We start from the raw sequence: 23,969 nt of genomic DNA on the forward strand, positions 1-23,969 counted from the left end.
TAGGCAAGCCACTTAACCCCATTGCCTTGCAAAAAAAAACTAAAAAAACTTTTTTTAATACTGTGACTTGATCCTTCTAAACCCTTAAATTATAGTCTCTTCTCCCTTTTATAGACAAAAACCCAGGAAAAAAAATCTTCACTTGTTACCACTCCTTCCTTTCCACTGGTGCACTTCTCAGTCCTTTGTAATCTATCTTCTGATCTCTTTGCTTTCTTCATGGTTACTTATTATTTCTTAATTGCCCAATCTGATGACCTTTTCTCAAACCTAAACCTTAAAATCTTTGAAACGTTGGACAGTGGCAATCTCTACTCCTGTTTGCTTTTTTCCTCTTTGCATGTTTGAATGATTCTTCCAATGGGATCTACTCCCATCTCTCTGGTAACTTATTTTCTATATCATGTCCTTTTGCTGTGGGTACCCCCCACAATGCTTTCCTGTATCACCTCCCCTTCTCTCACTACAGGGTGGGGAGAAAGGAGAGAGAGGGGGAGAAAGAGAGAACAGAGGGAGAGGGAGAGGAGGAGAGGGAGGGGAAGGGGAAGAAAATAACCAGTGTTTCCTCTGACAACAGTCTCTCTCTTCCCCTGTGTCTCAGGCAACCGATCACTAGAAATCCCATATGTCCTAATCATCAAGACTCCAGTGAGCATGCCATACTACTTAAGGAGGTAGCTATGCCCCAGATGCCTTCAAAGGTCTGCACCCTGTGGTATCATCAGGGTATCATCAAGTTCATTGTTGTTAGTGTTGGGCCTTTCATGCACTTTTTTCTTCTCCTGATAAGGTTCTCTTTCAGGGAATTAATTTAAAACCTCATACTCTGAGATGTAGTATTGAGTTAATGTTTTTAAGGATGATATCAGTGATATTGATCCTATCTCCAAACTTTCTTTATGTATCTGCTCCCTTCCTCTCTACTAGCATCACAGAGTCCTGAATCTAGACCTCATCACCTCTCAAACAGATTTTTCCAATAAGCCTGCAAATTGCTGTCTCTGAATCTAGGTTCTCCTCTCTGGGGATAATCCTCCCCATAGCTGCCAAAATGATTTTCCTGAAGCACAGGACTGACTGTATTATTCCTGTGTTCAATGGTTCCCTTTTGCCTCTAGGATAAAACACAGTCTCCCCTGTTTGACCTTAGAAGTTCTTTAGTCTGCCTTCAACTCAATAACCAATAAATATTTATTAAGGATTTACAATGTGCCAAGCAATTTATGTGCTGCAGATACTGAATATTCAAAACATTTTAAGCCATAATACTTTATTTAAGTTTAAGTATAAAGAAAAACTATCCCTGCCCACAAGGAGCTCATAATCTAATGGGGAAAGACAGTACCCAAAAGGAGACTGAAAAGGGTGGGGGGGGGGATACTCCAGAGGGGCATAATGTTCATGGAGTCAAAAAGAACCAAGCAGAGCAACTGATGGGAAAGGAAGGGTCTTCTAGTAAGGGAAATTTGGGGAGGATTTTATTGTTCCTCCCTCCAACCTTTCAATGAGAGGGGGAAAAATAATAGAGAAATGCACCACTGGTCTCACATCAATCCCTTTCAGAGAGTCTGTTCAATCCAAACTGTCCTACTTCATGGGCTCAATCACAAGTCTCCGTGTCCAGGCTCCATGCTTCCCATTCTTGGAAAATCCCTTCCCCCAAGTCCACCTCTTGAAATCCTTCAGTCCTTTCTACATTCAATTCAAGTGCCAAGTCTCTGATTTCCCCATTTGTAGTCCTCATCTCCCATGTATTTACTTCGTACATATTCTGTATTTAATTATCTATGTACATGTGGTTTCTCCCCAGTAGAATATTAGTTTCACAATAGTAGAGACAATTTTCATTTTTACCTTTGTATTTCTACTTCTTAGCCTAGACTAGGTACCCAACAGGTATTTAATAATTGCTTATTGAAATGAATAGAGTGATATTAAGGATGAAATAATTGATACCCTCTCAAAATATAAAGTTTGTCTTTTTTACTCATGAAATAGAATCAATTTAACAATTATACACATATAAAGACATAGATATAAACATCTACATACTTAGGTATATAGATATGTATACATATATACTTATTTTATAGAAATCTATACATGGGGGCGGCTAGGTGGTGCAGTGGATAAAGCATCCACCCTGGAGTCAGGAGGACCTGGGTTCAAATCCGGTGTCAATCACTTAATAATTGCCTAGCTGTGTGGCCTTGGGCGAGCCACTTTAACCCCATTTGCCTTGCAAAAACCTAAAAAAAATCTATACATAAACATATATATTTCTATATACTACCACATATAATGTATATATTTTACTATATTTTATATATATATATATACATATATATATATATATTAGGGATCTGTATGCATATCTATATAGGTACAGAATTCTGTTTTATTACCATTTCAGTTTGTTGAGTTTTCATGAAAATATAGAGAAATTCACATAAAGCATTTTTGCTTATAGTAGTTCATCTGAAATTTGCCTTAACATACACACCTATAATATTTCCTCCATTGATATTTCTTTCTGATTACCAAATTATCATTTTCAAGGCTGTTTCAAAAGAAATTTCTTCACCTCGCATTTATCTCATTTATTGATTTTTCTCTTGACATTCATTTCTACATAATAACATCAAGGATATTCATCAGAAATATTATGAAATCTTTTCCCCTCCAACTCTAGGTGGGGGTTTCACATCTAAACGAGGAATTTTTGGCAGTATTGGGAAATTGGAAACAATGATGTCTGTTTCTTATGGACGAATGGAAGACCTGGTTTTCTCTGGAGCTGCAACTGGAGATATTTTTATTTGGAAAGATATTCTTTTACTTAAGACTGTGAAAGCTCATGATGGGCCTGTTTTTGCTATGCATGCATTAGATAAGGTATAGTATATTATTTAAAAGTCTGTTGCCAATTGACATTTTCTCATTGTGTAATGGAATTTGGAAGAAATATGAAAACAACCAAACTAAAAAAAAAAAACCAACAGCCTAGGAATTTGGAAAAAGTATAAGGTTGATCATTCAGGATGGGAAGTAGGAGGAAGTGGGGAAAAAAGTTGGGATTTAAAATAATTTTTCTCTTTGTTTCTTCCTGTCTCTCATTTTTTTTGGTCTTTCTCCATCTGCATAACACCTGTCTTTAAAAGATTATGTGCAGTATGAGAAAGCACAGTCAAAAAATTTCTCTGAGGTCTTTTGTCAAAGAATTAGTGCGAAAATTTTTATATACCTTGTAGTTCAATTCAGAGAGCTGTTTTAACAGAATAAGGAAAGGACTAGGAGTATCTGTTGTTTTACTCATTGTTCCCATTAACTGGTAAAAAAACGAACACCATGGACAAGACTGACCCAGTTTCCTTGGGTGACCATCAATTTTAAACCTTTGATTTAAGTGCTGTATTGAAGTTTCCATGCTTTCCTGCTATTTACCTGCTCTAAACCATATTGTGCAATGAAAAATGTATTGAACCTGGAGGCAGGGGAACTGAATTCAATTCCTGACTGTGCCACCTCTGTGACCCTGAGCAAGTACTTAAACTTGCCAGATTTTAGTGTCCTCATATTTTAAATTTTAAGAGTTGAACTAGATGACCTCTAAGGTCTCTGCCAAATCGAAATCCTGGGATTATTTGCATTTTATCTCAAACTGTCAAGTTGCCCCAGTCTCTAAGTGCTGATTTCTCTGAAGTGCTCTGTGCAAGCAATCTATCTCACCTATTTTGAATGCAAAAATGGATTCTGTAATCCTGATTGGCTGGGATGTCCAGCCAACACAGGGCTTCTAGAACTCTAGCCAGTCTTGAGTCTCAGATTCAATCAGGTCAGAATCTAGTTTTCAGGGTTGCCATTTACTTGTCCACCATCCAATTTGGAGTTGGTCTTAATTTTTAAAAAATTTATTCCCATATATTAATTTATAATAACTGTTTTATTAATTATTTTTATTAATACATTTATTTTTTATTAAAGATAAAAATGCCTTTTAAAAAAAAGACTTGGAAAAAATTTTCCTATCAATATCATAGGGATGTGGACCTTTCCTTCTCTACCAGGGCAAGTTGGCACCTACTTACAGTCTTAGAGAGTTGCCTAGGCTTAATGTGAATCTATAAGTCAACAGACATGTATTCAGTGTTTTCTGTATGCTAATCTCTTATCCAAGATTAAAGAATTTGTGTCAGAGGAGCAACTTGAACTCAGGTCTCTCTCCTTGACTCCAAGGCTGGCTCTCTGTCCACTATGTTATGGTTTCTTCTCTAGTTCATTGGGAATGTTAGTTTACTTTTTTGTCACTTGGGAAATTTAATTGCAGTCACAGAAATTATAGGAACTTTGTCATATCCTTTGACTTTAAGAAAGTAACTCCAAATAAAAAATAAAGATGATAGTCTTTCCATTTATAAATTTCTAAGTATTACTTTTTGGTAAATGATGGGACTAGATCTATGATTTCATTCCCATTAAGGAGTTCCAAATGAGAAATATATTTTGTACAGATAGTCATGGTCTCTTAGAGAATTGCCTAGAATACCTAGGTTAAGTGACTTGCCCAGGGTCATATAGGCAGTGTATGTCAAAAAACCCCATTTGAAGCCAGATCTTACTGGTGTCAAAGACAGCTTTCTATCCACAATACCTCTTTTATTTTCTCTATCTTCATTGAAATGCTTGGCATGAGTATCTAAGAGGGAGCAGAATTAGTTATTGCCTGGTATTTCAATTTAAAAAAAAAAGGAAATGACTTATGAATAAGGACAGTTGGTGTGTTCTGGTAAGTTGCCAAAAGTAAAGTTTAGTGATAATACCAATAAATCATGTGCTTTAATCAAGAAATAAAGATAACTTTTTCAAAAAAGAAATAACCAATCTGTTAAGCAATTTGCCTGCCAGTTTTTCAAAAGATGAATCCTGATTTTAATTAGTGTGGAAATTGATGACATTTAATTATATGCTAATAAGCAACCAGGACCATAAGACCCTACATTTGGAGCTGCAAGGGTTCATCCAGGCCAATCCACTTAAATTTTATATGAGAAGCTAAAGCCAAAAAAAAATTAATATAACAAAATGTCTATTTTGCTTTTATAAGAAATGTGTATGCTTCCTCCTAGGATTGAATATGAATATAAATGCATTTTTAAAACTCTGTAGAATATCATAACTAGAATTTCTTGTGACTATGGGACCAAAAATATTGTTATGTGCTTTGAAAAAAATGACAAATTTACAAAAAAAAGACCTCTCCCAAATGGATGTGTTATTTTAAAGATAAATTAAATTTATCATCCTGAAAGATTGATGTCTATACACGCTCTGCATTTGTGCTTTTACAGGGTTTTGTAACAGGTGGAAAAGATGGAATTGTGGAACTCTGGGATGATATGTTTGAGAGATGCTTGAAGACTTACGCTATTAAAAGATCTGCATTATCAACTAGCTCTAAAGGTGCCACTTGTAAATACACAGTAGTAATGGTTCCATTTCTATGAATGGTCACTATGATGGACCTCAAAAACCCTTCCCAAATCCACTCTCATCACTCTCTACACACTCAGAGCTCATGCCCTTTGGTAGAACTGGCAAAGAAGTAATGGCCAAACACTTAGAAAATGATCAAAAACTGCTTTCTTTCTCAATAATATTTCTATTCCTTCCATCTTTAATACTGTCAAATACTCTTTCTTCTCCCCCCCTCACCCTGCTCAGGTTTGCTCTTAGAAGACAATCCTTCCATTCGTGCCATCACTTTGGGACACGGACATATCCTGGTAGGGACTAAGAATGGAGAGATACTTGAAATTGATAAGAGTGGCCCCATGACTCTGCTTGTTCAGGTACAGTACTCTCATACGGCATAACTTAATTTCCTACAAGACTATTCTGCATAATAGAGAGGTCTCAAATATATCACCTGGGTAGAATTAAATTTCTCTCCCTACCCCACCTTACTACCCAACATCAGGTTAAAATAGATATCCAAATGTGGTGATGCATGCCTATAATCTCTGCCACTTGCAAGACTCTCAGGTTGGTGGTACTCCAACTCAAGAGTTCTGAGCTGCAATGGGCTAAGTTGATAGAGTTTGTTCTGCTAAAATGATTCCATGGGTGGGAGAACCAGGCTGCCTACAAAAGGAGCAAACTGACCTAAGCCATAAATAGAATAGATCAAAGCTCCCCTACCAATTTTTGTTGGTTTGGGGGAGGCTGCACTTCTAGCCAGGGCAAAATAGGGAGATCTAATCTCAATGAAATAGAAGTTACAAAACCTTAGTGATTTTAAGTTTGATGACAGTCTTTATGAATTAATTGCATAAGTGTAGGTCAGTTATATTTTCTCCCATTAGAAATCTCCCTAAAACTATGATTTTAGAGTTTTTCTTTGCCAATTGAATGTATTTGCACTAAGATTCTCTTACAGAGAATTGATCTATTGCCATTTGATGGCTTTTTTAGCTTTATGAATTTCTCTTGCGGCAGCTAAGTATCGTGCAATGTGAATAGAGGGCTGGATTTGTAGTCATGAAGACCCGAGTTCAAATTTGACCTCAGATGCTTACTGGTTCTATGATCCTAGACAAGTCATTTAAATTATCTGCCTTAGTTTCTTAAAATATAAAATTGGAATAAAAATAATAATAGCATCAACCTCTTAGGTTGTTATGAGGATAAAATGAAACAATGCTTGTAAAAGACTTTACAAATCTTAAAGCACTTGGTAACAGCAGTCTTTTTTGGAGAGATTCTTATAGCCCATTTTTTAAATTAATAGTTTCTTTATATTTTAAGCATACTTAGTATACTTGAAATTATTGTATATTTCTCTTCAGATAACAGTAATTTAATAGACTTACAATATGTAAATTATCTAATTATCATAGAATCTGAGTTAAAAAAGATTCATTGACAATCTAACCCAAACTGTACCTATCTGGAAACCCCAATACAATGTTGTCAAAAAGTGGTCATCCAGCCTTGAGGACCTTAAGTGAGAGAAAAAATATATATTAGGAAATATTCCCTAGGAAAGGCAATTTGAAAGAATTGTGGCCAATTCTAATTATGAAGCTCTTGCCTTGCTATCAAGCTTAAATCTCTTGGCAATTTCTACCCATTACTCCTTGCCCTGCTCACTGGAGCCATGCAGAACAAGTCTAAATCTTCCCTTTTCCCTTCAAATACTTGACAACAACTATCATACTTTGTACTCTGCATCTTCTCTTCTTGCTACTTTAAACTATGTGAACTTGGACAAGGTACTTCATGGTTCTGGGCCAAAATTAGATCCATAAAATGAAAAGGTTGGATTAGATGATCGCTAATGTCTCTTCTAGCTCTAAATCCATGATCCCTGATACTGTCTCTAAGGTAAGCACCCTTAGTTCCTTCAACTGAAAATCTAATGACATTATCTTGAGCCTCTTCTTTATCCTGATCATCTATCTTGAAACTGCTCAGCCTCCTTTGCATTCTCTTGAGTTTTCAGTGTCCTTCTTAGTATAGTTCCCTGAACTGAACATGATATTCTGGATGTAGTCTGATGAGGGCAGAGTCCAACTAGACTATCAACTTCCCTACATCTGGACACCATGACTCTTATAAGAGTAGTCTAAAACCCATAAATTGTTTTGGCTGCCTTATTATGCTGTTACCTCAAATTGAGCTTGGACTTAACTAAAAAACAGAAATCTTCTTTAGGTGACTTACTAACTATACAAATATTCCCTATACATGCATACATATGTGTATATATGGATATATTTGCATATATATATATATATTTCTATACATGGAATTCCCTTTTGTATCTACATTTAAGATTTTACTTTCATCCTTATTAAATTTTTTGCTAACTAGATTTATCTCAAATTCTGCAGTTAGACCCTAATTTGTGCAGATAATGAATCTTATGAAATGGTAACATTATTTGAATTTTCATTGCTTTTATTCCATTGGACTAGAACCAGTTGCCACCTCTTACCCAATTATAACTTAAATAGTATGAAGCTAGAGTTTGAAAAAAAATTTTTGGATCCTGTGTCATCCAATGTGTTCACTCCTCCATCTGTAGATTTGATGAACATATTATTCATACATGCCTTTGTACATATTCTAATTAATGTGTTGAATACAGGGTCATATTGCAGTCATATTCTTCAGTTGTAGACAATATATATAGAACCTATCTCTGCAAGAATGAAGTGAGCAGAGCATCATTCATCTCTACAACCAAACTACTCTTCTAAGAGCAACATATAAATGGTATCTATGCTAAATAAACATCAAAAGTAAAAGTAAAAAATAATTATATATAGTTTTCTATTATCTAAATAAAGCATATAGTTAAAAAAATCATTTATTGAGTTTTTACTTTCTGCCCCAATGATTAATATCATGAATACTAAACTTTGATAAAAAAATTCAATTATCAGAATGGTACATAGAAACCATAATCATCCCTATTCATATTTGAATCACACAGAGAAAGCTTCTAAATATGATGAATGTGAGAAAGCATTCAAGTAGAAATTGTACTTTGTTAGACATTCAGCAATTAACACCAAAGAGCAACCCTATGGATAAAATGAATGTGGGAAATCCTATCACTGATGTTTCCATCTTATTGAAAAATTAGAGAGTTCTTATCACAAAGACTTCCTATGCATGTAATGAATATAGGAGATCTTTTAATTGAAATACATTTCTTATTAAACATAAGATAATTCATAGGAAAGATGATCTATATGTGTGAAAACTTTTAGTATGAAAAGATATAGTACTCAACATCTGGGAATTTATAATAAAGAATGCAATGAATGCAATGAATGTGGGAAAGCTTTCAGGCATAAGTCAAATTTTTGTGACCATATGAAAACACATACTCTATTAATGAAATGAATGTGGAAGATACTTCAATTGAACCTTTCACCTTATTAATACCATCAAATTCATACTAAAAGATAACCCTGTAAATATGCTTAATAAGGAAAGTCCAGTTGAAACTTAGCTAAAAACAACTTTGTTATATAATAGAAAATTCACACTTAAGAGGAATTAGATTAACATAAGTAATATAAGGAAGTTTTTAGTTGTATTTCACACTTTGTTCAATATTAAATAATTCCACCTGGGGGTGGAGGGAAAACCCAATGAATAGAAGGAAAGCATTCAGACAAACCTCATGCATCTTTTGATTGGTACAAGTAAATTTATATGGGAGGCAAAATAATGATTCTAGCAAATGGAAATGTTGTCTAATTCAAATCATTATTTACTCTTAAAAATGTTTCAATTGTGTAGAACTATTTTATTGTTCTCTTTTAAAAGAAAGTCATGTAGAGTCACACACATAGGGAACTATCAAGACCCTTAAAGGTCATATCGTTCATTCCCCATTATCTCTTTTCCAGATAAAGACAAAAGTCTTCCCATTGGTCTCCTAACCTCCATTCTCTTCCTTTTCTAGTCCATCTTCTACACTGCTGCCAAACTGATATTACTAAAATTAAATCTGATCATGTCATTGCCTTCCTAAAAGAAAAATCTTTAATAGCTCTCTTAAACACAAAACCTTTCATTTGCCATGTAAAGCCCTACATAGTCCAGTTATCAGCCACTTTTGGAGTCTTGCTTGATATCACTTCCTTTCACACTTTCTTCCTTCCAGACATACTGACCTACTAGCTATTGCCTATGTACACCATTCCATCTCCCACCTCCAGGTCTTTGCACAGTTGGCTGTATGCCTGTAAGGTTCTCCCTCCTCACCTTTGCCTCTTAGAATCTCAGCTTTCCTTCAAAGTTCTACCTCCTCCTCTTTCCTCATGTTCTGCAATTGTCAGTGCTCTCTCCCTCCTGAAATTACTTTGTCTTTATTTTATTCACTTTGCAATTTCTTGTTTTTGTACATTTTGCTACCAACATCACTCCTAGAATGTAAGCTCTTTGAGGGCAGGAACAGTTTTGTTTTGGTCTTTGTTTCCTCCCCATCCAACCAGCATCTATGACATAAGAGTGTTTATCAAAATCCATGATCTTTTCCCCCAAACTTGCCTGTCTTTCAAACTTTTCAATAGAAGGTACTGCCATGGTTATAGCCTCAGAATCACACACAACTCTTCCTTCTCAGAATTCCATTCCTCAAAGCTTTTGCAATGGTATGGAAGGGGGGGAAGGTGAGGGGGAATGAGGGAGCTTCATTCTCATTGGAAATGGCTCAGAGAGAAAATAGCATACATATTCAATAGGGTATAGAAATGTAGAGGAAAAAAGAGAGGAAGGGGATGGGAGAAAGGGGACAGGAGAGGGGAGGGGGATGTAGGTGATAAAGGAGAGGGTGATCAAGGGAGAGGGTTTTTTTTTGCAAGGTGGTAGGATTGGGTGACCTGTCCAGGACCATGGGGCTGTGTGGTTGCTGGGTCTCTGGCGTGGGATGTAGGCTTGGGGCTTCTGTTGGCTGTGCTGCTGGCTACCCCAAAGCACACTTTTGAAGAGGGAAAGGAGAGAGAAAATGTAATAAATGGGAGTGGGGAGGAATGGATGGAGAGAATTACAATCAACTTTGGAAAAATATTGAAGCAACTTCTCTGATGGACTTATGATAAAGAATGCCATCCACCCTGCCAGATACAGAACTGATGGTATCTGAACACAGACTGAAACACATTTTTTTTCTCTTTCTTTCACTTTATTTCTCGTGAGGTTTATTTTTGTGGGGAGAGGGGGGGATTATGTTCACTCTTACAACAAGACTATTTTAATGTGTAAATAAATAAAAATGTAAAATTTAAAATAAAAATAAAAAAAGAATTCCATTTCTCACTTCAGTGACTTTCTCTAGGATATTTCCCCCCATGCTCTGAATGATCTTTCTCTTCCCTTCCATCTCTTGAAATTCCTAGATCTCAAGATACATTTCAAATGTCACCTCTGACAAGAAACCTTTTCAGATTTCAGTGTTGTTTATGATTCCCTATGGCCCCCAAAACTCTCCACTTTTATTAATTGTTGTGGAATATATATGCATGTATTGTATCTGTCTATATATGTGTATGTATACTTCAGGTTGAATTTATTTTTCAGTGTATATGTATATTCTGTTTTCCCCCAGTGAAATGTAGACTCTGTGAAAACAGATTGAGTTCCATACTTATTAGCAAACAGAGGATTTGCATAGACCTTGTCCAGAATAAAGTACTTCATAAATGCTTTTGAATTGAATTAGTAAGTATTTAGAGTTGAGATGAGCCAGTCTGGAATCTTTGTATTTCTGCAAAATTTGGAGCCTCAAAATGGGGAGTAGAATTTCAAGAACTATGAAATCAATTCACCTCTCTCTGTTCCTTTCAAACAGGGGCATATGGAAGGAGAAGTCTGGGGTCTGGCAGCACATCCTCTCCTGCCTATCTGTGCAACTGTGAGTGATGATAAAACTCTTCGAATCTGGGAACTGTCATCCCAGCATCGTATGTTGGCTGTTCGGAAGCTCAAAAAAGGTAACTTCCATTTTTTGTGCTTCTGATGAACTATCTAAAACCTGTCCTGTGGAGATGTCATTAGTATTATTCAGAATAGTATGATCCATTTTAGGATGGACTGGGTTGTGTATTTCTTTTTCCAGAGTACATTTCTGAATTTTGCCCCTTTTCCAAATCTGGAAACATAATCAGGTTCCCTCAGAAAGTATCTTCAGAGATTTAGAATCTGAACCGAGGTCCATGGACTCCAGAGCAGCTAGGTTGTACAGGGGACAGAGTGTGGAGCCTGAAGTCAGGAAGACTCATCTCTGTGATTTCAAATCCAGTCTCAGACATTTACTAGCTTTCACTCTGTGGAAATCACTCAACCTTGTTTACCTCAGTTCCTCATCTATAAAATAAGTTCTACATGGCAAATCACTTTAGTAACTTTGAAAATAAAACCCAAATGTGTCATGAAGAGTCAGACACAACAAAACAACTCAACAACAACAACAAAAACAATCTTGAACTTCAGACTCAATGTTCTTTTGAGACCACTCCTCAGATGTCTAGTTTCATTGACAGAAAAGTTCTGTGTAATAAAAAGAACAACGACTCTTTGGATTTCCTCTCTCAGGTGGGAGGTGCTGTGCCTTTTCTCCTGATGGGAAAGCTTTGGCAGTTGGACTGAATGATGGGAGCTTCCTAGTTGTGAATGCTGATACTGTTGAAGATATGGTCTCCTTTCACCATAGGAAGGAGATGATCTCTGATATCAAATTTTCCAAAGGTATAGATATCTCCTAGTTCTTTCTTTTAATCACAGTTATATAATGAAACTACTAATAAGTTGAATTCTATTATGAAGTATCTACATTTTAAAAATGCCTGCTTCTTGGGAATGAATTATCCCATAGAGTGATCTGGTTCTAACAGCCTATTTTTCTCTCATAGACACAGGGAAATACCTGGCTGTGGCATCCCATGATAATTTTGTAGACATTTACAATGTACTCACCAGCAAAAGAGTTGGTATCTGCAAGGGTGCTTCAAGTTATATTACACATATCGACTGGGATTCGAGAGGTAAAATATTCCTCAAAACCATGGCAATATCTTCTTTTTTGATGAAATGTCAAATAAGCACAAGCTGTTTTTGGAGATGAGGATAGAAATTAAGTTTCCAGGAGAGCTAAGGTTTCTGGTAACCATCTATCTCTTTCTCCTGTTCCTTGGGTGCTGGAAAATGCTTCCCTATAAAAGTGCTTCTTTTCTTTTCACTTTCCCCAGATCATTCTTAGGCTCCTAAGTAACCCCTGGCAATCAACCCTCAAAGAGAACTAGAAAGTAATCTTTACCTCTAAACTAGCCCAGGATACCTACACCTCCGTAGTGCTATGTCTCTATTTCTTATTGTTTGCCCACCAGTAGAATGGCCTTTTCCTATCCTCTCTTCTCACTTTCACATTCTACATAAGGAGAAGAGAATTAGAGAATTACTTTTACCCCTATGCCAGTCCTGGATAACCACACTTCTTTAGGCTATGCCTCTTTTTTTCATATTGTATGCACATTTGTAGAATGGTCCTTTCCGATTCTTCCTCTTTCCCTACATTCCACAAAAGAATAACCTTATGTGAACCTATCCCCTTAGAGAATGAAGCTTATTTTTAGTTCATTTCTCAGTGGTTTTCTATTACAGGTCTTGGCATTATAACAGACTCCAAGAGGGTAATACAAGTTAATTTGTTGTATTGGGATGTTGTTTTGAATACTAAGATGGCTTTATGATGTCTTCAATTTGAATGTTCCCTCTAGGAAGGCAGATTATACCCCAGCTAAACCTGCCTAACCTATTCCACTCTTGTCCTTGTCCTCCCTTAAGTTCACCAGAAGAGTCTACCCAATACGTGGAGAGCTTCCCCATTTTATTTTGATTTTGCAGTTACCAGTGAAGGATGTTTGTTGTCCACTTTGCAGGGTGACCATCTTGTCTTTCATAGGAAGGGAAGTGTTTATTTGATTACTCTTGAAACATGAGTTTTCAGTTAAAACTTATTTTTTTGGAGATTCTTTGTTGCAATAGTATTTATTTTAAAGGAATTTGGTCTGTGTCTCAAACTTTACAAGGTAAAATGTGGAAGCTTATGACAAAGTCCATCCTATCAGAATATACTGCAATTCTAGAAAATGCAGCAAGACAGCAGGTGATTTCACATCACATTCATGCATGTTTGAGAGAACAGGACCTTAGCCTAAATTCAGGTCTTAGGAGAAAGCTTCAATCGATCTGCTGTTTGCCTTCAGAGAGATAGGTTCAAGGGACTTGTCAAGCAAATTAAATATTTGTAAAGCACTTGGTACAGTGACCAGCGCATATGAAGCACTTTATAATAATTTTTTTGCCTTACTTTTCCAATCATCTAGATTCTAAATTTAAGAATACCCATCATTTAAATTATAAAGTAACATTGTTTGGTAATATTAAACATTTTCAGTCCCTCTTTCTGGAAATATGTTAAGAAATGAACATGATGAGTCAAGAACTTGATTGACTAATCTGGTTCCAAAATCAAAAAAAAATGAAGTATATCATAATGTTAGTTTTGAAATCACAGTACTATAGATTTAGAGTGGGAAAGGACTTCAGATATGATCTAGCCCAACATTCTCATTTTATAGAAGAGACCCATAGAGGTAAAATGATGAACCCAGTCTCCCCTAAATATTAAATGGTGGAGTTAAGATTAGAAACCAAGTCTTGGAATCTGGCTACATCCAGAATTTTTTCCCTTACTCTTTTGCCACCTCCTGAAGAGCCAGAGCCAACCCTACTTGTAGACCTGCACATGGTTCTGGTTTATCTTAGTAACCTCATTTGTAAAAAGGAGTCTTTGAAATAGAAAACCCTTTGATGCTAAAAAATTTCATCCATATTAATTCACTTCAATTTGATGTGAGTTAACCCTTTTCCTCCTTTCTTACTCAGATATGGAATAGTCTGGATGGGTCATGTTATCATGAAAAAAAAGAATCCTTATTATGATGAAGAGCCTACACTAATTTCATCAGCAAGGCAGCCATGGATTTTCAGAGGCAGGAAAAAAAAGTATGGTTTTAATCATAGTATCTAGGTTCGGAGCTCTAAACAACCATAAAAGTCCCTCTTTCTGGAAATATAGACTCAGTGTTGCCTAGAGAATTGAGATGTTAAATGACTTGCCTAGGATGTCATTTCATTTCCATTTTCATTGATCTATTTGGTCTGGCACTTTGAGTACCAAATTAAGAAATATATTAGCTTTAAGACTAAGTAAATTTATTCAGAAAATAAATATGGAATCTGTCCCTTTCAAATTTTATATATGTAGGTAGGTATTTTTATTGAACATATTTGATAAGACTTTGAGAGAATGGTATATAAAAATATGCAGGGACATTCAAGACTGGGAGAGTTAGAACTCCAAATCAGGGTGCCAAAGGTTTTAGTCCTTCAAGAATAGAAAAAAAAATAGAACTTAGTTCTTACTCAGCAACATGAGTTAGTTAAAATAACAAACCACCAGATGGCTCAGTTCTTCTCACCAATGGCCAGACTCCAACTGAACTTTTCCCTTGGTCTTCAGTGGCCTCTCTGAGAGTGACATCCTGGTTTCAGTCTGAGTTCTCAGCCCACAGGACCTTGGGCTAGGTTTAGGGTGAGCAGGCTTTTTGGCCAAGGTAGCTAGGAGTAAGGAGAAAGAATGCTGAGCCTGGAGTTAGGAACAACCAAAGTCAAATATGACCCTCATATTAGCTGTGTGACCCTGGGCAATTCACTGAAAGTCTGTTTGACTCAGTTTTCTCAACCAATTCAGGTAATAGCCCCTAACTGAAGGTTTGGTTGTGAAGATCAAGTCAGATAATATTTCTGAAAAGCTACTTAGCAATGTTCCTGACCCATAGTAAGTGCCATATAAATCATAATTCTATTTCATTCCCTACATAAATTTGTGGTGGCCCAGGCACAAGTGTTGCTTGTGAAGACTCTGAAAATATAAATAGCTCTTGATTAGAATTTAGGAACTATTAGAATTTGTGCCTTATCTAAGCATTTTACTTTTCTCTCCCATTCCCTTTCTTTAGACCATTTCACTCAATACCAATGCCACTATCAGAAAAGAGCAAGGAGAATAAAAAGTTAATACTCAACCTAGTTCATGATGATATTTTAAAAGAGCTCTAGTAAAAGATTATGTAAAGAAAGAAATTAAAAAAGAAAATTACCATGAGACATCTGAGAATTCCAATTACCCAACCATGCTAATGGCCATGAATGACTTGGAGTTGACTCGAAATATGTTAAAAGGATATTTTCATTGAGCTCTTTTTTTAATCTTTCTTTTTAAATAGGTTTTGTTCTTTGCAGTCTCCCTAGAGAATGTTAAAATGTAAAATTGCTTTCCAGATTTATTCTGTTCAATAGGGAAAATATGATTATTCTTTTTTTGTGCTGAAGAAGTCAAAGTCATGGCAATTCCTTTTTCTCCTTTCCATTTCCACAGTATGATCATGGTGGAGAGATGTCACTGTAGCGCACACACACACACACACACACACACACACACACACACACACACACACACAAACAATGAGCTGACCTGTGAGTTAGGAGGCTCTGGACTTTTGTCCTGCTTCTGACCCATCAGGTTGACATTTAACTTCCCAGTACTCTAGACAACCCACTAAGGTTATGAGATGCAGAGAAGGAGATAGCTTTCATTATTAGAGTTTCCCTTTCTTGGAGTTCTCTCAACCAACAAAATCACAGGGGTGGCCCCTAATCCTAAACATGGAGAAGAATACTATTGACCACCATCTCCAATCCTTTGGAACTACATTTCAAAATTTGCCTGTAGCTTCAGGGCCAACACACAAACACATTCTCATCAGTCTCTGGACATTTGCAACATCTAAATGAGCTTGGTTTGGAGTTTGCTATTTGTAAGAGAAAGTATCTGAGGTAGGTCACATTTGAGGTCATGACCAATTAGGGCCTGTTTGATTTATAAATTCATAGGATATTTATGTAATCAACTGGAAAATCTTTATTATGATATAATCTTTTTGAAGGGGATATTTCACAAGATAGTGGAAACTCTCTGATCCTGAGTCATTTAAAACTATAAAATATTGTTGTGTAAGAAACATCTTTGCTGTGCCCAGAGTTAGACTGAATAATTTCAGAGGTGGTTTCTAATATGAATTGCTGTGAATCAAAAATTCTAATTTTGCCTTGAAATGGAAGAACATTTTCTGGTTAATGTTTTGTTCCAGTATATAAGCATGATCTTTTCAGAGTTTAGAAATAAAGAGAGAAGGAATGAGCATATATGATCTATATGGTATGTCTTTGCCTCCCTGTTTGCAAATCTTAAAGTACAAGTTTAGATTTCAGTTCAGGACCAACGAAACGAATGTTGATGCCCCTAATCTCATTTAAAACATGGATTTGTTTGCCAATACCAGTTGGCTTTCATTTTATCTTTGTGTTAGAAGACAACATAAGAATATAGAAAAGATACATTTGTGGCAATCTTGTACTTTGGCAGAGTCTTTGTTTCCTTTTCAATGCACATATTGAATAAAATCTCATAAACTTAACTCTGCCACATTTTGAAGGTCATCTCAGAGTTTCCTCTTTAGGTTATATTCCTTCAAGGAAGTGAACACATGCTGATACTACAATGGTCGACAGATTTTTTTTTTTAAGAATAAACTTGAGCCTTTGTTAAAATAACAAGATTATGAGAGGTATGCTTATAATTCTGTAACAAACATGGAATTAAAATGTTCTGTCTACTTTATTTCACCATAAACAGGAAAATTGTTACAAGTCAACTCAGGTGCCAAAGAACAACTCTTTTTTGAAGCCCCAAGAGGAAAAAGACACATAATCCGAGCTTCAGAGGTAATTAGCGTACCTAAGGCTAATTTTAATATTTCATGAAGATTTAATATGCATTCCTACAACAACTGATATAAAGATACAAGAAAAATGACAGTTGAGGTTATGATTTCTTAATTAGAAATGCTTAAAACTCTGTTTTCCCTAATTTCTTACCAAGAAAATCATTTTTCTTTTTCCTTACTTATAAATCTACTGCTCCTAATTAGGATTAGAGGGAATTCCCCCCCCCCCCTTCATCTTTCCCACCTAAGGCTTGCCACTAGGGATTCCTTTCCTTCCAAATCCCACATATCTCTTCTTCTCTACAAAGCTATTTTTGAAATCAATGAGCGTATTTTTCCCTGGACTAATCTACAACCTGATTGTAGGTTAGGCACATTTGGAAACTGTTAACTCTTTCAGATACTACCTGGACTAGAGTTTCAGTATATTCAGCTGAATTGAAATGACCTGGAAAGATGATGGATGCTGCTTTTGTCCAAAATTGTAGAATTTATTCTCAAGATGTACTTTTAGGTCATAGGAGAATCTGACTCATTGACTTACTACATAGTTTTCAACAAATTAAAAGAAAGTAATAACAATAACAATAATGAAGAAAAAGGAAGAGAAAACACTTATATGTTGCTTTGTGGGAGATGGAGGGAAGGCAGCAACTAGATGACTCAGGCTAGAGCACTGGGTCTGGCATCAGGAAGAACCAGGTTCAAAGCTAGCTTCAGATACTTACTAACTGGATGACTAGACAAGTCACTTCACTCCTGTTTACCTTCATCCACTGACAAAGAAAATAGCAAACCACTAGAAAGCCCCATGAATAGGATGGTTCACAAGGCTACAAAAAAATAGGACAGAACTTAATGACTGAATAATAAAAACAATATGGTACTTTAAGGTATGGTAATGTTTTTCATATACTGTCTTTTTCAAAATATTCATTCTTGTGAAAAAAAAAGATGTAGGACAGGGAATTAGTAGTTCTAAGTCATGTTAATTGGGAGGCACTGGGCAAATGTTACCCTCCCTTTTCCTTAATTTGCTAATTTACCTATAAAATAACTCAAAGATATTTGGTGTGAATATAATCTTGGTTTGTAAAATGTTTTGAAATTGTTAATAGCAAATACTAAAGGAATATCTTGAATTATAATGCTATATTATTTAAATTTAACTACTTTCAAGTGCAACAGGATTAATGAAAAATAGTTCTTCCCCTTAGCTTTTCTTCCTCATTTCTCCCCAAATTCCAATTGGAAGACCTCTAGTTGATAATATTGGGCAAGTCACTTAACTGTTCTGTGCTTCAGTACACTCAAAGGTGCCACTTTAAGATTCCTTCTAGTTCTGAATCCATGATCCTATGATCCCTTTTAACAACTGGGCTCCAAGAAAGTTAGTTGAGTTGCCTGTAGTTCCACAACATTCAGGTAGTGAAATGAGAACTGGGCAATTAGGGGGCATCTTCCTCCCAGATCTGTGCTCTTTGAACTCAACCAGGAAAGGGTGTTGGATTCAGAGTCAAATGACCTGAAGTCAAATTTTAGATCTGCCACTTCTTACTTCTGTGACTTTGGGTAGATCACTTCACTTCTCATCTGAAAAATAAGGGCTTTGGACTAAATTGCCTTTAAACTCTTTCCAGATTTATACCTTTTTTCTAACTTTATTTTTCTTGAGATTTCTTTTCTCTTTGGCGGGGGAGTCTATATTTTCTTTTACATCATGACTATTATGGAAATGTTTTGGATGACTATACATTTATAACCTATATCAAATTAATTGCTTTCTAAATGGAGGTAGAGGTGGGGAGGGGGGAAAGAAGAGAATTTGAATAAACATTTTAAAAATGAATATTAAATAGTTTCTACATGTAATGGGGGAAAATAAAATACTAATTAAAAAGTTTTTTTTAGGGGCAGCTAGGTGGCACAGTGGATAGAGCACCAGCCTTGGAGTCAGGAGTACCTGGGTTCAAATCTGGTCTCAGACACTTATAATTACCTAGCTGTGTGGCCTTGGGCAAGCCACTTAACCCCATTTGCCTTGCAAAAACCTAAAACAAAAGTTTTTTTTTAATCTAGGAATAAGAATTTTTAAAATTCTTTTCAGCTTTAAATCTACAGTTATGAGATTTTAAAAACCAGTTTATTTATAACATCTTTCATGATTTGGAACACGAGTAGATGGTTAAGTTCTTAAGTCACCATAATAACTTCTTGAAATTCCTAGAAAAGAGAATTTTGAACAGAACTTGGGAAAGACAAGAGGAAATGAGCACCCTGGCCCACTACTTATAAACTCTGTTAGCTCAATCCAATTCAATTTGCATAGCAGGGTGCTAGCAAATGCACTGAATAGAATCTGTTTTTAGCCTTGCCCATTCCCACAGGAACAAGGAACTTGAAATGGATACCTACACCATTATCCCAGCACTCTGACTAAAGACCGGGCTGTACCACTGTAATTACACCTCCAAGGAATGAGAGTGAGCATAGAATAACAGAAATTTAAGCTGCTACTACTGGACTATAACAATCTACATTTCCCCCAGGGAGCAGATTGGTCTTTGATTTTAGCTACATCTTCCTAATTTTTTTTAAAGTTATTTTAAAAGTGTGTTAAAGTGCTTCTCTAAAGAAAGTCATCTTGTCTGGAATATGGTTCTTGAATAAAAATGAGCATGTCCAAAGCCCCCTGGCAAACAATGCAACTTCTTTTGGTCATTTTTTTTTAGGTTTTTTTTTCTGCAAGGTAAATGGGGTTAAGTGGCTTACCCAAGGCCACACAGCTAGGTAATTATTAAGTGTCTGAGACCGGATTTGAACCCAGGTATTCCTGACTCCAGGGCCGGTGCTTTATCCACTGTACCACCTAGCTGCCCCCTTTTGGTCATTTCTAAGAATCAAAGCTTTCATGTATTGGAATTTGGCTTCTACCAACTTTAAATCTACCATCAGTACATTTCATGCAAAACTGTTTTCCAAGTGCAAAACTTGTATACATTTGACAGATGAAGAAACTGAGACAAGCAGAATTAAGTGAATTGCCCAAGGTCACACAGTAAGTGTCTGAGACCAACGTTAAACTTAGGTCTTCCTTAATCCAGGTCCATGGAGCTGCCCAAATTAAAATATAGATTCCCTTAAAAGTGTTACTGAATTTACAACTTGAACTGCTGTAAAAAGCCTACAGGGTGGCCCTGTCCAGGGCATAAATGAAGTAGACAGTAAAAAAGGCAAAAAAAAAAAAAATCTTATGACTGTGGCAGGTAGGATGATGACAGGAAATGAGAAGGATACTGTTAATGGTGTTACCATGCATGAAAAAACACCAAAAACAATCTAGATTATGACTTACACCAGACCATTCATCTGGACCAACAATGAAAATTCCAATCTATTATCTACACATTTTACAAACACTCAATTTTCTGGCACTTTCTATAACAATGAGCTGACGGTGTCACAGAAGGCTGTGAAGTTGTTACAAACCATACATACACCAAACATTGTCATTTTTGTCTCAATTTAGCTCTAACAAAAATCTACCAAATTCAATGTAATAAATAAGCAAATACCCATTTTATGTACCAAATATGAGCTAATTACTTTACAATATATTTTTCATTTGTTGTCTAATACCAGAAGTTACAGAAGTCGTTCCAATTTGTACAGGCAGAAGGGGTTTTCTCAACTAAGAGGTCCTGGATCAATGAAATCATAGATGTTTCCTATCCCTAATAATAATAATAGAGACTAACATTTATATAACAGTTTACAGTTTGCATTTATTGCATACAGGTGTAATTATTAATATCATTTTACAGATGAGTAAACCAAGGCTGAAAATGGTTAAATGATTTGTTGAGAGGCAACAGCACAGTGGATAGTCAGAAGTCAGAAGGACCTGAGTTCAAATTTGACTTCAGATGTTTCCTAGCTGTTTGACTTTGGACAAGTCACTTAACCCTGCCTGCTCACATCCAAAGCCATCTCCAGTTGTCCTGATCCATATCTGGCCATTGGATCTAGATGACTCTAGAGGAGAAAGTGAGGCTGATGACTTAACCCAGTTCTCTGGATTCACACTGGTGCCATATTGACTCCAAGTTCAGTATTCTATCTGCTAACAATATGTCTTAAACACATCTGTATCACCATTTATTTCTTAAATGTACTATATACATATATATATATATGTATATATATACATATATATATACACATATATCATCATGATAAATAAAATACTTATTGTTCAGTTGGGTTGAATTTGCTCATGACTCTTTTAGTTTTCTTGACAATGATGCCAAAATGGTTTGCCATTTCTGCTTCCAACTCATTTGACAGATGAGGAAACTGAGATAAGCAGAATTAAATGACTTGCCCAAGGTCACACAATAAGTGTCTGAGACCAACTTTAAACTCAGGTCTTCCTTACTCCAGGTCCATGATGCTGCCTCAAATAAAATATAGATTCCCTTAAAAGTATAACTGAATTTATAGTACCTTTATTCTCCTCGCACATTTAAAAAAATAGATACACATCTCTTGATACGCATCGTACACAACTATATTGTGGACTTCTATGATATGTTTTGACATTAACAAGAGATTCTTATAAAATAACATTAGTTTAGATCAAAATATCTGAATATTTTGCTGTATCTTTCAGTTTTTATTTGGATGTTTGATATCATATAGATATGATCTTAAAAAGACTGGGGCATACTTCAAAGTAACTGTTTATGTAGATTAGTTTACCACTTGAACAATTAACGTCCTAACTCATATGCATTCCAAGCTCATTCTAAGGCAGAGAAAAAGATTAAGGTTGTGATCATCTCCTTCCTGGAGCTCACAATCCAGTAGGGTCCAGAGATAGGATAGGTGGCATATATGAGTATAAAACAATACATGAGAATTGCATATAAATGGCATAAATCAAATAATATGTGAATTAAGTGTGAGGACAAAGTATTACTGACTGGGGCAATCAGAAAAAAACTTCATGGAGAAGGTGGCATTCAAACTGGAGAAGTTGAATTTCAATTAGGTAGAAGAAATTTTAGGCACAGGGAAAAGCAAAAGCAGAAACATGAAGAAGAAGAAGAAAAACTGAAGAGACAATGGGAGACAGCAAAGAAGTTCATTTTTTCTTTTTGTGGGGAAGTCAATCAGGGGTTAAGTGACTTGCCCAGCTAGTAAGTGTCTGAGTTGGATTTAAACTCAAATTCTCCCGGTTTCAGGTTGGTGCTCTATCAAATGGATCTAGCTGCCCCAGTCCATTTTTCCCCCTAAAGGAGTGGGGAGTTAAAGTGGGAGTTAAACAGAGAAGTGGAGAGAATTGCTACAATTGCGGAACATCATATGCTCTTTCAGATAATCTCACTGTATTATTAGTCTTATCTAATTGTTTTACTTTGTTGTAAGGGCCTCTCACAAAGTGGGGAAATGGCCTGTAAATGGTTGCAGTGTCAAAACAACACACATCAACAAAGTATTTAAAAAAATAGATGATAGTTTCAACTGTGAGACTGAATGAGATAATGAAGGGGAAGAAAAAATAGAATATGAGGATATTAACATAACTGCACAAATATTGAAAGTCTGTGTGATTATCACTGGGGATTACTTAGTATCAAAGAGTTTCTCTCCCATTTTGAAAATAAAACTTGACAAAGGCTTATTCTAAATGTGCTGATTTTTCTTTTCCCTCTCCCCTTAAAGATTGAGAAGATAGAATGGGACACCTGGACATGTGTTTTGGGCCCTACTTGTGAAGGAATCTGGCCAGCACATAGCGATGTGACAGATGTGAATGCTGCTAGTCTTACCAAAGATTGCTCCCTTTTAGCAACAGGAGATGACTTTGGTTTTGTAAAATTATTTTCATATCCTGTAAAGGTAAATAATAGCATATGACCACTTTTGTCCAATCACCCAAATTATTGTACAAATATTGATGTTGAATTTTTAGATAGAATTTTTATTTTATGTTATATTTTAAACATAATCAAAATAATAAATTATGATTTATTTCATTTATGATTTATTTATTTGGTTTTTATTGAAATTAATTTTTTAATTTTATAGTTCTTTATGATATATAAAGAGTCTTCCAGTAATTGTTTCTTAACACCTATACCTGATTCTCCCAGTGTCCTTGAGTACTCCCAAAGCACAGAGGGAACAAGTTAGGCACTTTGGAAAAAGACATAAAAATCTAATTGACCATTAAGCTGTTGGTGTGGCATATAAAGTAGTTCCCTCAAAATCCTGAAGAAGTTCATGTGACTTTCTTAATTGTCTGACATTGGCAAGAAATAGTAAAAATGAAGAAAGAACAATATTGAACAATATCTGCTAGAAAAGGTTTTACTATATATGCCAAATATTAAGCGTGGGTCAGTTTTCAGGTATTCACTTGCTGGTTTCTGACACTAACCCTCACTACCCATTGCCAAAGAGGCCATCACCCAATTGGCATGCACTCCAATATCTGCTTTTAATCTGGCCCCATGCCATGTGGTCAGCACTCACTGT

General features: G+C 35.8%; 1 protein-coding gene across 1 annotated transcript in view; it reads left to right on the forward strand.

Annotated features, from left to right (window-relative positions):
* The window catches only part of EML6 (EMAP like 6), a 286,159-nt gene that overhangs the window by 216,605 nt on the left and 45,585 nt on the right, over nt 1–23,969 (forward strand). Inside the window, exons 18-25 of the mRNA XM_074206262.1 lie at nt 2,693–2,895; nt 5,349–5,460; nt 5,722–5,849; nt 11,369–11,510; nt 12,112–12,264; nt 12,429–12,560; nt 17,336–17,424; nt 23,154–23,330. Of these exons, the coding sequence (XP_074062363.1) occupies nt 2,693–2,895; nt 5,349–5,460; nt 5,722–5,849; nt 11,369–11,510; nt 12,112–12,264; nt 12,429–12,560; nt 17,336–17,424; nt 23,154–23,330 (1,136 nt within the window). The remainder of the gene's footprint in view (nt 1–2,692; nt 2,896–5,348; nt 5,461–5,721; nt 5,850–11,368; nt 11,511–12,111; nt 12,265–12,428; nt 12,561–17,335; nt 17,425–23,153; nt 23,331–23,969) is intronic.

The sequence above is a fragment of the Macrotis lagotis genome, chromosome 1, assembly GCF_037893015.1.
Source record: "Macrotis lagotis isolate mMagLag1 chromosome 1, bilby.v1.9.chrom.fasta, whole genome shotgun sequence".
Classification (NCBI taxonomy): Eukaryota; Metazoa; Chordata; class Mammalia; order Peramelemorphia; family Peramelidae; genus Macrotis; species Macrotis lagotis.